General features: G+C 41.4%; 1 protein-coding gene across 1 annotated transcript in view; it reads right to left on the bottom strand.

The window, feature by feature from the left end:
* The window catches only part of LOC129701436 (dedicator of cytokinesis protein 2-like), a 671641-nt gene that overhangs the window by 484164 nt on the left and 174986 nt on the right, over window positions 1–12491 (bottom strand). Inside the window, exons 22-23 of the mRNA XM_055642616.1 lie at window positions 11428–11562; window positions 1726–1834 (exon numbers count right to left, since the gene is read on the bottom strand). Coding sequence (XP_055498591.1) covers window positions 1726–1834; window positions 11428–11562 — 244 coding nt within the window. The remainder of the gene's footprint in view (window positions 1–1725; window positions 1835–11427; window positions 11563–12491) is intronic.

Raw genomic sequence — 12491 nt, 5'->3', positions numbered from 1 at the left:
CTTTAAGAATGAGATTTGTTTTTGTCTGTTAAATGTGTGGAAGGATGGAAGAAGAATCATATGCCATCAAGGAATGATATAATGGGCAAGTAAAATTTAGTGCAAGACAGAAAATGGCCACAAAAAGCTGGAGGAATTCAGCGGGTCGGACAGCATCTCTGGAGAAAAGGAATAGGTGATGTTTTGGGTCAAGACCCTTCAGACTGAGAGTCAGGGGAAAGGGAAAGGGCGAGATGTAGAACAAATGAATGAAAAATATAAAAAATGACTCCAGTTTTTTGTGTCCATCTGCAGTTTAAACCAGCATCCTTCCTACAGTTTCTTCCGACACAAATAATGGCCAGTGGTGCTTTGGAAACATTGGACCACATTGAGCATGGATATAGTTTTTGTTTTAGTTTAGTTCAGAGATACAGTATGGAAACAGGTCCTTCAGCCACCGAGTCGGCACCAACCAGCGATCACTGCACATTAACGCTATCCTACACTAGGTACAATTTTTACACCTGACCAATTAACCTACAAACCTGTACGTCTTTGGAGTGTGGGAGGAAACCAAGGATCTCAGAGAAATCCCACGCAGGTCACGGGGAGAACGTACAAACTTCGTACAGACAGCACCCATAGCCAGCATTGAACCAGGGTCTCTGGCGCTGCAAATGCTGTAAGGCAGCAACTCTACCGCAGCGGCATCATGGCACCCTTTTTAGGAATATAGGAATTATAGCCCTCATGTAGGAATTAGACCAATGGATCACCTCAGTCTGGAAAGGCCATGTTAAGGTCATCTTATCTAATAATCTTATTCCACTCCTTCATATAATCTACAGAGTGTTATGGACAGGTCGTTGAATAAATATTTATGATCATGAAGCTCTCCCAATACACAGTGTCACAGTAGGAGAGTTGGCTGTTGAAGAAGGTGGGTCTGATAATATATCACATCAGCATGTGTAGAATCATAAATGATGTAGGATGGAAGAATGCCTATCAGTCCATTGAGTACAGTGATCTTTAACCCATCCTTCTCTTCCCATTGTCATGCAAATGTCTCTCCTTCCAGCATTTACCCAATTCCTTTTTGAAGGCCGCTTATTAGATCTGTGCTCACCATCCCATCCTTTTAAACTGTGCACACCAGATGAAAGCATTGCCAGTTTTCAAAAAGGAAACATATATCGGCATGAAATGAAAATTTCTTTTAAGACTACTGATGACAAAAACACTGAATATTGTAATTAAATATACCCCTTATGGGCCTGTCCCACTTACACAAATTTTCTCGGCGACTGCCGGCACCCGTCATAGTTGCAGCAGGTTGCCGAAAATTTTCAACATAATTAAAATCCAGCAGCGACCAGAAAAAGCTAGGACAATTTGGGCGACTACTCATGACCATACAGGCATCACCCCATGACATGCTTGTATGTTCGTGAGTAGTCAACCAAAGAGTTGTACCTTTTTCTGGCCGCCGCTGGATTTTTAATTATGCTGAAAATTTTGCGGGACCTGCTGCAACTATGACGGGTGCTGGCAGTCGCTGAAAAAAATCGCATAAGTGGGAGGGCCCTTCACAGGGACAATAATCTCTACGATAACAGAGGTGAGTGTGGATTGTTTTTCTGTAGCTGATTATGAAAAAGACGACAATTTATTCAGCAATCTTTTTGTTATTGCCTTATAACAGGATTCATACATCTGTAGTATGTGAAGTGGCCACCTAACCTGCAGGAGAATTGTTGTCCCTTGCTGATTCGTCATGAGTCTGTTGATGGATTCAAACAGCCTTTTCAATGAATCTTCAAACTCGGCTTGCTCCTTCTCCTCATACAGTCTGAGAAAAAGAAAAGGGCTTTGACATCGAGAGACTGAAAATTCATTTTTCAAGCATAAGATACAATTTTTCATAAACTGCAAATAATAAGTGAACGTTTATAAGCAGAACACTTCAGAGAAAGGAACATGAAGCTCTTTGGTAGGCCTGAATAATATTGATTATGCAAAGCATTTTTTAGCATTTATGATGTTAGAGTTGTGGAGTCAAACATCATAGAAACAGGCCCTTCAACCCACCAAATAGCAAGCACCTACTTACACCAATCTCATTTTTATCTACCCCAAGTTCCTATTATCTCTCCCCTAATTCTACCATTTACCATTCACCTACAGTGACCAGTTTATCAATTTGTCATTTACAGAAGCCAATAATCCTACAAACCCACGTGTCTTTGGGATGCAAGATGAAAGGGGAGCACACATACAAAACCAATGCAGTCACAGGGAAAGCATGAAAACTTCATACAGACAACAGCAGAGGTCAGGATTGAACCGGGATCACTGGAGCAGGGACACAGCAGTTCCACTGGTTGAACTACAATGCTGCCTCAGTTCATGTCAGGTTCGGTTATCCTACTGTTCATGCATTCTCCTGTCTTCCAGCTCAAGGATCTTGAGGATGGTGCATTTGTCCAAAATCATGAAGAAAATAAGATCAATCTACTCAATTGAAGGATGTTGAAATGTGGCTGGCCAACATTAATATTTTTCTCATATTGTGTAGCCTCCTTTTGCTTCTAATTTGTGAATCCAACTCATTAACAAATCGATACGCAAGTGCTGTCCGGATGTGAATTTGGACTGAGGTTGTAATTGAATGGACTGTGTTCTGCATATCAACATGCTTGATGAAAACCCAACAGAAAAGAGGCATATAGAAAAAAAATTAACTTGTTAACTGGAAGGACCAGTAAAGGGCACACCATCTTTGACTTTTCAACCTTAAAATCCCTAAATAATCTTATATGTTTCAATAAGACTCATTGATCCCAACTCTTTGTTTCCTGTCTGCCAACCAATTTTCTATCCATGTCAGTACCCTACCCCCAATGCCATGTGTTCTAATTTTGCCTACTAAACTCCTATGTGGGACCTTATCAAAGGCTTTCTGAAAGTCCAGGTACACTACATCCATCCACTGGCTCTCTCTTGTCCATTTTCCTAGTTACATCCTCAACAAATTCCAGAAGATTAGTCAAGCATGATTTCCCCTTCGTAAATCCATGCTGACCGATCCTGTTACTGCTACACAAATGTGCCGCTATTTCATCTTTTATAATTGACTCGAGCATCTTCCCCACCACCGATGTCAGGCTAACTAGTCTATAATTCCTTATTTTCTCTCTCCCTCCTTTTTTAAAAAGTGGGATAACATTAGCTACCCTCCAATCCACAGGAACGGATCCTGAATCTGTAGAACATTGGAAAATGATCACCAATGCGTCCACGATTTCTAGAGCCACCTAATATAAGTACCCTGGGATGTAGACCAGAAGGCCCTGGGGATTTATCAGCCTTCAGTCCCATCAGTCTACCCAACACCATTTCCTCCAGAATTTGAATTTCTTTCAGTTCCTCCGTCACCCCAGATCCTCTGGCCACTGGTACATCTGGGAGATTGTTTGTGTCTTCCTTAGTGAAGACAGATCCAATCCAAAGTACCTTTTCAACTCGTTTGGCATTTCCTCGTTCCCCATAATAAATTAATCTGTTTCTGTCTTCAAGGGACCCACCTATGTTCTATCCAAGTGGAAAAATCAAGTGGATGATGCATTAGAAATCAATGCGAACACAAAGAGCTGGAGAAATTCATTTGGTTCTCTTCTTTTCTTCCCTTTTCAAGACCAATTCTATTTTTTTGCCCATATTTCTTTAAAAGCAGTATTTGATTCTTCTTCCCAGAGGCATTCCTGCCTGTAATTTGAGGCAGGTTAGTAATACAAAACATGCTTTATAAATACAATCCACATGTTGTACTTTGCCTCTTTGCTGGAAAGGTTGAGCTGCAGGGTTTCCACAAGGCCCTGTGGAAGGCTGATGCTTCTGCAAAGCTTTCTATTGCCCTCCAAGTATTTCACTGAAGATACTGTTAGCCTTCACTTCAACAAAGGCCTCGCCCCAGGGACCTTGACCTGGACCACCTTGCATCATGTCAGCTTCCATTTGGAAAACTGAGAAGCCGTCCTCTTATTTTCTGACTATCTTCTAAATATGTGTCAGCAACTTTGGCTTATCTTAGAAATGCCAAATGGAAACAGGCCCTGCAACTCATAAAGTCCATACCAACCATTGATCACCTGTTCACAATAGTTCTATGTTATTTCATTCACTGCCTACACGAGGGGCAATTTACAGAGGCCAGTTAACCCACAAACCTGCTCATCTTTAGGATGTGGGAGGAAACCAAAGCACCCAGAGGAAACCCATGCGATCACAGAGACAGACAGTACGAGTCCAGGTCATGCTCGAGTCCCAGTCTCTGGCACTGAGGCAACATGTCTGCAACCTGCACCAGTATGCTACCCTGATCACAGCCAATCATGATACTGACCCCACATCTGGCCCACTGTGACATTCCTAACAAATCGTTACCTTACACAGATTCTCAAGTCCCCTCACCTACTCGCCAAATCTGAACCTCCCTCACCTTTCTCAGGCTTTTCATCATCATACCCTAACCAGGCCCCCAACTTGTGATCACCTCATCAATGATTCCAGTTCAAGGCATTTACAGTTGTGCCTCATACACCATACACAGTAGACTTGTCTTGGGCATTTTAAAAGATGCATTGGGCTCATTATATGTCTACCACCAGTGGAACCATCACAACATTAATCCTTTCATGCTCCCTTGGAATCTTATGTTTTAATAAACCCTCTCCATATTCACACAAATCCCAGAGATTACAGATCAAACTTCTCAGCCATTCGTTTTAGGACAACCATCCCGTCTGATGAATTAAAGCCCTGTCCCACTGTACGAGTTAATTCAAGAGCCCTCCCAAGTTTAAAAAAAAAATCAAACTCGTGGTAAGCACGTAGAATGAATGTAGCGGGTACGTCGGAGCTCGAGGACGTCTCTTAGCGCCTCGTACACTAACAGCAGGTACTCGGGAAACGCGGTAAGCTCGGGAAGACTCATGAAGATTTTTCAACATGTTGAAAAATGTCCACGAAAGCCCCGAGTACCTACGATTTACGGCCATTACCGTAAATCTCCGAGTACAAATCAGGGGAAACTCTGGAGAACTCTTGAATAAGCTGGTACAGTGGGACAGGGCTATTAGACACCCCAGTGCTGGTATATCCTCTTAGGTAAAGGAGTCAAAACTATTTACACTACTCCAAGTGTGATGTCACCCATGCCCTATACATGTGAAACAATGCTTCTTTATGTGTAAATCGTTAAACTGCAAGAAAATGCAGAGCGTTTTAGAAACAAGGAACTGCAAATGCTGGTATACAATAAAAGACACAATGTGTTGGAGTAACTTAACAGGCCAGGCAACATCCCTGGGGAACATGGATAGATGACATTTTGGGTTTCAAATATTTTGCAGACTGGTTCAGCTGCATCGTTGTGGATGTAGCCAAGTCCATCACCAAGGCCAGACCACTGACCAATGACTCCATCTACAATTCATGCTACAGCATGTTGGTCAACCTGATCAAAGACTTGTCCCAAACTAATTCACAACCTTTTTTACTCGTGGTCATTTTTCATCATGCTAGAAAAAACGCCCTGACCTACTTGATGCCACGAGTACCTACGACTAGCATCACAACCTCCTATGATCTACCAACGGCCTCCTAAGACCATGCTACGAGTACGAGTCAAGGGCAAGGTTGTGAATTAGGTTGTGAATTTGTGGGACAGGCCCTTTACTGTTACCCCATTGCAGGCATTGGACTTTGTCTAGGGATCTGCTGTGCTGCATTCTGTGATATATTCTGCACTCTGGATCATCGCCTTTGCTCTACCTATTATATTTGAGTTTGACTTGTTTGTAGTTATCCTCCATTATATAGCAATGTTACAACATTTTGAGATTAAAAAAATCAAGTCTGCAATTTATCCCATCAGATAAAGCATAAAGATAAGTTTAATTTGACACCTAATTCACTTTCATATCTCAAGTAATAAAAAAGTTATGGCCATTTTCATACTCGGAAATTGCATCTTGTTCCCTATTGATTTTTTATGGACATAACAAAAAAGCTGTGATCATGGACAGTCAAAAGCCCATAACCTTCTTAAAAATTAAGAGAACTGAATGAAATTTTCAGTTATCATAGATTGAACCATTCTGAAACAAATATAAAATAATCTTACTTGGATGACCTGAAATTAAAGCATATAATTAGTTAGTTACCCAATTGTAGCTAATTTCAAACTTCAATTACTAGATCTAAACATCTATTAATTTCTTAATAAATGATTAACATTTTTAAATAGCCTAAGTGTCCAAATAATATTCACAAATAATTCACAATAAAACATGATTTTTAAATCTCATTTACATCAATTTATAGGCCACAGTATTGTACTTCCGGTGGCGCTGGTGCCAGCAGCCTCCACCTTCAGCCGGGTATCTTTTTGTTTTTTTGTTTTTTTAGTGATGTTGATGTGTGTTTTTTATGATTTTTTTAATGTCTTTATGTGGGGGAAGAGGGCACGGTGCGGGGGATACCGTCTTTCAGCCGCTTCCTGGTGAGGACGCGACTATTATTCGAGTCGCGTCCTCCCCCCCCCCCCCCGCCCCCCGGCCCCCCCCCCCCCCACAGCGGCCTACCTACCTGGATTGGCGCGGCCTTTCCTGCCGGGATCGACCGGAGCTCCAGCAGCGGCGGGACAGCGCTGAAACATCGCGGGGCTGGTGATGCCTTACCGGGGGTCGCCGTCTGGAGCCCGGAGTGCTGGACCTGCTGCACCGACATCATGGAGCTGCGGTTTGCGGAGCTCCCAACGCGGGCGGCGCTGATGGACAGCGCGGGGTCCTGTGACTCTGCCCGGCTCGGCCTGCGGACTCAGGAGCTGCAGACTCCGGCAGCGGGAGGCGGCTGATCAGGAGGTCCGGGCCGCTGAGGAGCAGGATGCTCACTGTCGGGGTTCGGCGTCGGCGTTCCACCAGCCCGGCGTGAGGGCCAGAACATCGGGCCACCCGGGGCTGCGACTGCGGGTGCTCGGAAGGCCCAGACCACGGATGAACATCTGGGAAGATTGGAGGGGAGGCTGGCTGGACAATGGTGCCTTCCTCACCTTGGTGCCACTGTGTTGTGTTGTTTCGTGGACTTTCTGTGTTTGTGCTTTTTTTTTTAATTCTATTTTATTTTTTTAATATGTTTTAATATTTATTATTTATTTATTTTTATGATACTGACTGTAAAGGTAAATTCATTTTGTTGTCTCTAATTGAGACAATGACAATAAATTTGAATACAATACAAATGGAAGGAATTTAGTGTTCAATTGCTGCAAATTAAAGTCCATTTTAAATCGGCTTTCTAGTGGGTTCCTGTGAACACGCTGGTTTAGAACGTTCACATTGCGCTGGATTTGTGCCCTCAAATGCTCAGAAAAATACTGCAGGATATAAAGAGCCCAAAATGAGCTACTCGCTATAGAAAACTTTATATACAGGGGTTCTTAAGAAGCCCCTTTTAATGTAAAAATAAGGTACATACCTTTAATTGTTTGCTTTATAAAACCCTGGGGCTGCGAGAGGTCGCAGGTTTAGAGAGTGATTTTTAAACTACTGTAACTATTATACAAGGCCATAAAAACTAATAATACCTTTTGCGACGGGGTCTTTCAGTGATTTTTCGTTAATGATTTACTAGGCTGAACATCTTCGATTGCAACAGCCTAGTAAAAATCGTGTTTTAAACCCGCCCCCTCTAAACAGCGGCAAAATCACGCACACGGCCTGGGGCAGATTCTCAACGACGATTCAGGTAGGTTTTGCAACATACCTACATTATAATCTGATCTGATTTAATAGCATGCAAAACAAAGCTTTTCACCATATCTTGGTACACATGATAATAATAAAAACTAAACCTAAAACCTCTTACCCCCAGTAATAAAGACTTATTAACCTTCATATTTTGCCTTCTTATTTACTTGTTGTGACTGCAAAGATTTTCTGTTTCTTCGACAAGAACACATAGATCTCACTATACGGCAGTTGTGCTATATTGTGTTTCAATAATGAGAATTGGATATAATGCCATGGACAAATTAGCAAATGTTATTTGTAACATGTGGGCCAAATGGTTATAACATGATTCTGGTCAGGGAGAATAAATCCACTAAATATGGAAGTTATTTTAGAAAATGTGAAACAGAAGAAAAACGGTCTCAAAAAAACTCACTGAAAATTTTCCATGTAACCTGCAGTAACTAGACAACATTGACTGTTACGCACTCTGTCAGTTTCACCACAGGTAGCCATGGCAATCACTTCTCTTAACACTTATGCAATGATATTCTTAAACAATGTAACACACAACCATCAGTGTTTTAGCATGCAGTAACAAAAATAAACTTAAAGAACTTTTGTTTTTGGAAAATCCCCAAGGAAAAATAACTTTGTTATTATGAATTTGAAACTCTAGCTCGTAACCCCCTTTTCCTCATTGACACAAATTGTTTTTAACAGCATGATTTTCTAAAGCACAAGATTGTCACAAGGCTGTGGAGGCCAAGTCAATAGATTTTTAAAATAGATTCTTCATTAGTTCATGGGGTTATGGGGAGAAAGCAGGAGAATGGCATTAGGAGGGAGAGATAGATCAGCCATGATTGAATAGCGGAAGAGACTTGATGGGCCGAATGGCCTAATCCTGCTACTATCACATGACCTTATTACTGCTTATGAACATGACTATCACATTGTGGAAGAACTACCGATACTCCACTGATTATCAGTCTCTCTCCATTTGGGTAAGAGTCCACCTTTTGATTCTTCTTACCAGAGTGTCTGATATCACATTTTCCCACGTAAAACACTATTTGCCAAGATTTTGCCCACTCGCTCAACTGATCTATATTCAGCTGCAGAGAACCCACATCCTTATCACAACTTGGCCTCCCACCCATTTTCGTGGCATCAGAAAATGTGGATATTTTACACTTCACCCACTTCTCAAAGTCTTTAAAATTGAGAATAAACAATCCAGGCTCAATCATTGAACCTTAGAAATCTCCACGTTAATCCTTTCCAATTTATGAAAACCTTCCATATGATGCCTCTTGTCATGGATATGTCCGGTTTTATTTTTCTAATTATTTTTTTAGTTTAGTGATACAGCGCGGAATTCCCGGGATGGCGGGACTGTCAAATGCTGAGAGAATGGAGTGGCTGGGCTTGTATACACTGGAATTTAGAAGGATGAGAGGAGTTCTTATTGAAACATATAAGATTATTAATGGTTTGGACACACTAGAGGCAGGAAACATGTTCCCGATGTTGGGGGAGTCCAGAACCAGGGGCCACAGTTTAAGAATAAGGGGTATGGCATTTGGAACGGAGATGAAGAAACACTTTTTCACACAGAGAGTTATGAGTGTGGAATTCTCTGTCTCAGAGTGCGGTGGGGGCCCGTTCTCCGGATACTTTGAAGGGAGAGCTAGATAGGGCTCTTAAAGATAGCGGTCATGGGGATATGGGGAGAAGGCGGGAATCTGATTGTGGCTGATCAGCCATGATCACATTGAATAAGGGTGCTGGCTCGAAAGCCTACTCCTGCACCTATTGTCTATTGGAATCAGGCCCTTCAGCCCACTGAGTCTGCATCGACCAGCGAGCCCCGCCACATTAACACTAACCTACATGCACTAGGGACAATTTACACACTTGTACCAGCCAAGTCTTGAGTGTAGGAAAAAACTGAAGAACTCTGAGAAAACTACGCGGTCACAGGGAGAACGGACAGACTCCATACAGATAGCACATGTAGTTGTGATCGAACCTGGGTCTCCAGTGCTGCAAGCGTTGCGCTTCTGTGCCACCCTTTTTGTACTAATTGTTTTATTGTGTTTTTGCACAAACTCCTTTCATATTTTAAAAGTGATTTATGTACAGTTTATGTATAGTTTTGATTTATTTTGTGTGTGTTTGTCTATGTGTCTGTGAGATTGCTGCAGGCAAGATTTTTCATTGTATTTGCACTTCATCATTCTTGAGCAATACATTTGAAACTTGAAATTGATAGCAGTTGTCAGCCCTGAAAAACATCTCAACGCAATTCACACAATAAACTGTTGCAAGTATAGCTTGCTTAAAGGTCACTGGGCTCCAGTTACTGCAGAACTAATCCTTCTGAAAACACAGCACTTCTCCAGCAATGCAAGAAGTGTTATTCCTTGTTAAAGTGCTCTGGTGTTGGAGTGAAGCTTGAAAATTGTTGTTCACTGTACCTCGGTACATGTACCAATAATAACCCAATACCCATTTGGCCCGCTGAAACATCTAATCCATCACATGAGCTAAGATGACACTTTGAAAGCCAGTTTGTGTAGTCTCTGTTGAGGACAATTATAAAGCCATTGAGACACAGAGCAAGGGATTGACCCCCTTCATCCCACTGAGTCCATGTCATCCATCAGTCACTCATTTACACTAATCCTACATTAATTACGTTTATCTCCCCACATTTCTGTCACCTCTCACACACCCCCCCATCAACCAAATTCATGGATGCCACTTAGTCAAGCAACCTGCATGTCCCTGGGATGGGGGGGGGGGGGGGGGAGATCAGAGCACCCAGAAGAAACCCACAGTCACAGGGTGACCACAAAAACCACACCCCTCAGGTTTAAATTTCGCTTTGTAAAGTACCAGCTCGACTAGCTGCTCTACATAAAGTGTCAGTAAAGATGGTGAGAAAAGCACACTTGATTGTTCATTATTTTAAATTGTTGTTATCCATTGTTGAGGGCAATAAATAACTCATCTAGCTATTGTTTGTTGCAGCACCTTTTTCTCGTCTCTTTGTATTGGGATTCACTGAAGCTTTCCATTTGAACACCCATGCATCTTTCTAAATTGTCCAGTCACATGGTGGTGGTATTTTAACTGACTGACAGCTAAAGTTTAGTTTAGTTTAGAGATACAGCATGGAAACAGCCCCTTCGGCCCACCGAGTTCACGCGGACCAGCGATCCCTGCACATTAACACTATCCTACTCACACTAGGGCCAAATTTTAATTGATAGCAAGCAAATTATCCTGCAAACCTGTACGTCTTTGGAGTGTGGGAGGAAAGCTAAGGTCTTGGATAAAACCCAGGTCACAGGGAGAAAGTACAAACTTCGTACAGACAGCACCAGTGGTCAGGATTGAACCCGGGTCTCTGGTGCTGTAAGCGCTGTAAACTTACAACTCTACCACAGCGCCACTGTGCTGCCCTAAAATGTGTCTCCCCTTCTGAAATACTGAAAAATTGTGGTTCTTTTTCAAAATTAAAAAATTAAGCTGGTAACACTTTTTCTTTTTTTTTTTTTTTAAAAGTTAAACAGATCAATTATGGTAATGAAAAATTAAATTATTATTTAATAAATGAATTAAATCAACATCTGGAACTTACTGTGCAAATAATGATCTCGACCTCACAATGAACTTAAAGATATACTCCAGTGCTTTCAATGTCCGTAGTATTGGTTCACACTGCTTGCCTTCACAACATATATCAAGGTAGTTCTTCAACACCGTCATCAATTTTCTGGAATGATATCAATGGAACAAAATAATGAATGCGCGACTAGTTAAATAGATGTACAATTATCAGTATTGATTTAAATGCACATGGAACATTGAAATCTTTCAAAATATAACTTATGTTGAAATATCTACTGATATATTGAAAGAACTTTAAGATAATTTGAAGTGTTCGTCTCTAGAAACTGACAAAGCAGCACTTACTGAAGAAAATAAAATACTGCCTAATATAAAATGTGTTCATCACCATCAACATATCAGAATCTCCAAACAATTAAGTCCTTTATGAGAAATGAAAAAGTCAATTTACCCACAAATAGGAATACCACAAAAAGTGAAATTAAAACCAGAATATGTGTTTTACGAGTTGTTGATTGAGAAAGAAGCATTATCCAGAGCACCAAGGAGAATTTTAAAATTGTGCCCCAAGATCTTACGGGTGGAGAGAGCGTGGGAGGGGAGAGCATGCTTCCTTTTAAAATGCATCCTCAGGACATGATATTCAATAGTACAGAAATCCCTCAGTACTGCTAGGTATTCAAGTGCAAGTCTCTCAAAATGAATTGAAACTACCAACCCTTGCCTGAGGAGCTAAGATGCTGTCGCTGAACTACAAATGGCACAGAGAAATGGTCATTGTATGTTGGTTGGAAGCCTTCCAGTACATGATCAAATTCTAACACACTTTTAGAGAGTGCTCATCTCCAGTTACTGAGACAAACTAAGGCTTTAAAACCCTCGAAAAGCAACAGAGAAGAGCTATAATTCTGACCATTGTGTGAAAGACAGAGGACCCTCAAGCTTTCAATCTCAAAACGTAAGAATCGGAAATGGCTTTGGTGAAAAAAGAAATAGTATGTAGACAGGGGGAAATTTAAGACCGATTAATCTGTGAACTGAGCATATTTCCAATGCATAAAAAGTGAAATGTTG

The sequence above is a fragment of the Leucoraja erinacea genome, chromosome 11, assembly GCF_028641065.1.
Source record: "Leucoraja erinacea ecotype New England chromosome 11, Leri_hhj_1, whole genome shotgun sequence".
Lineage (NCBI taxonomy): Eukaryota > Metazoa > Chordata > Chondrichthyes > Rajiformes > Rajidae > Leucoraja > Leucoraja erinaceus.
The sequence above is the reverse complement of the archived record's forward strand: the minus strand, read 5'-3'. Positions and strand labels throughout refer to the sequence as shown.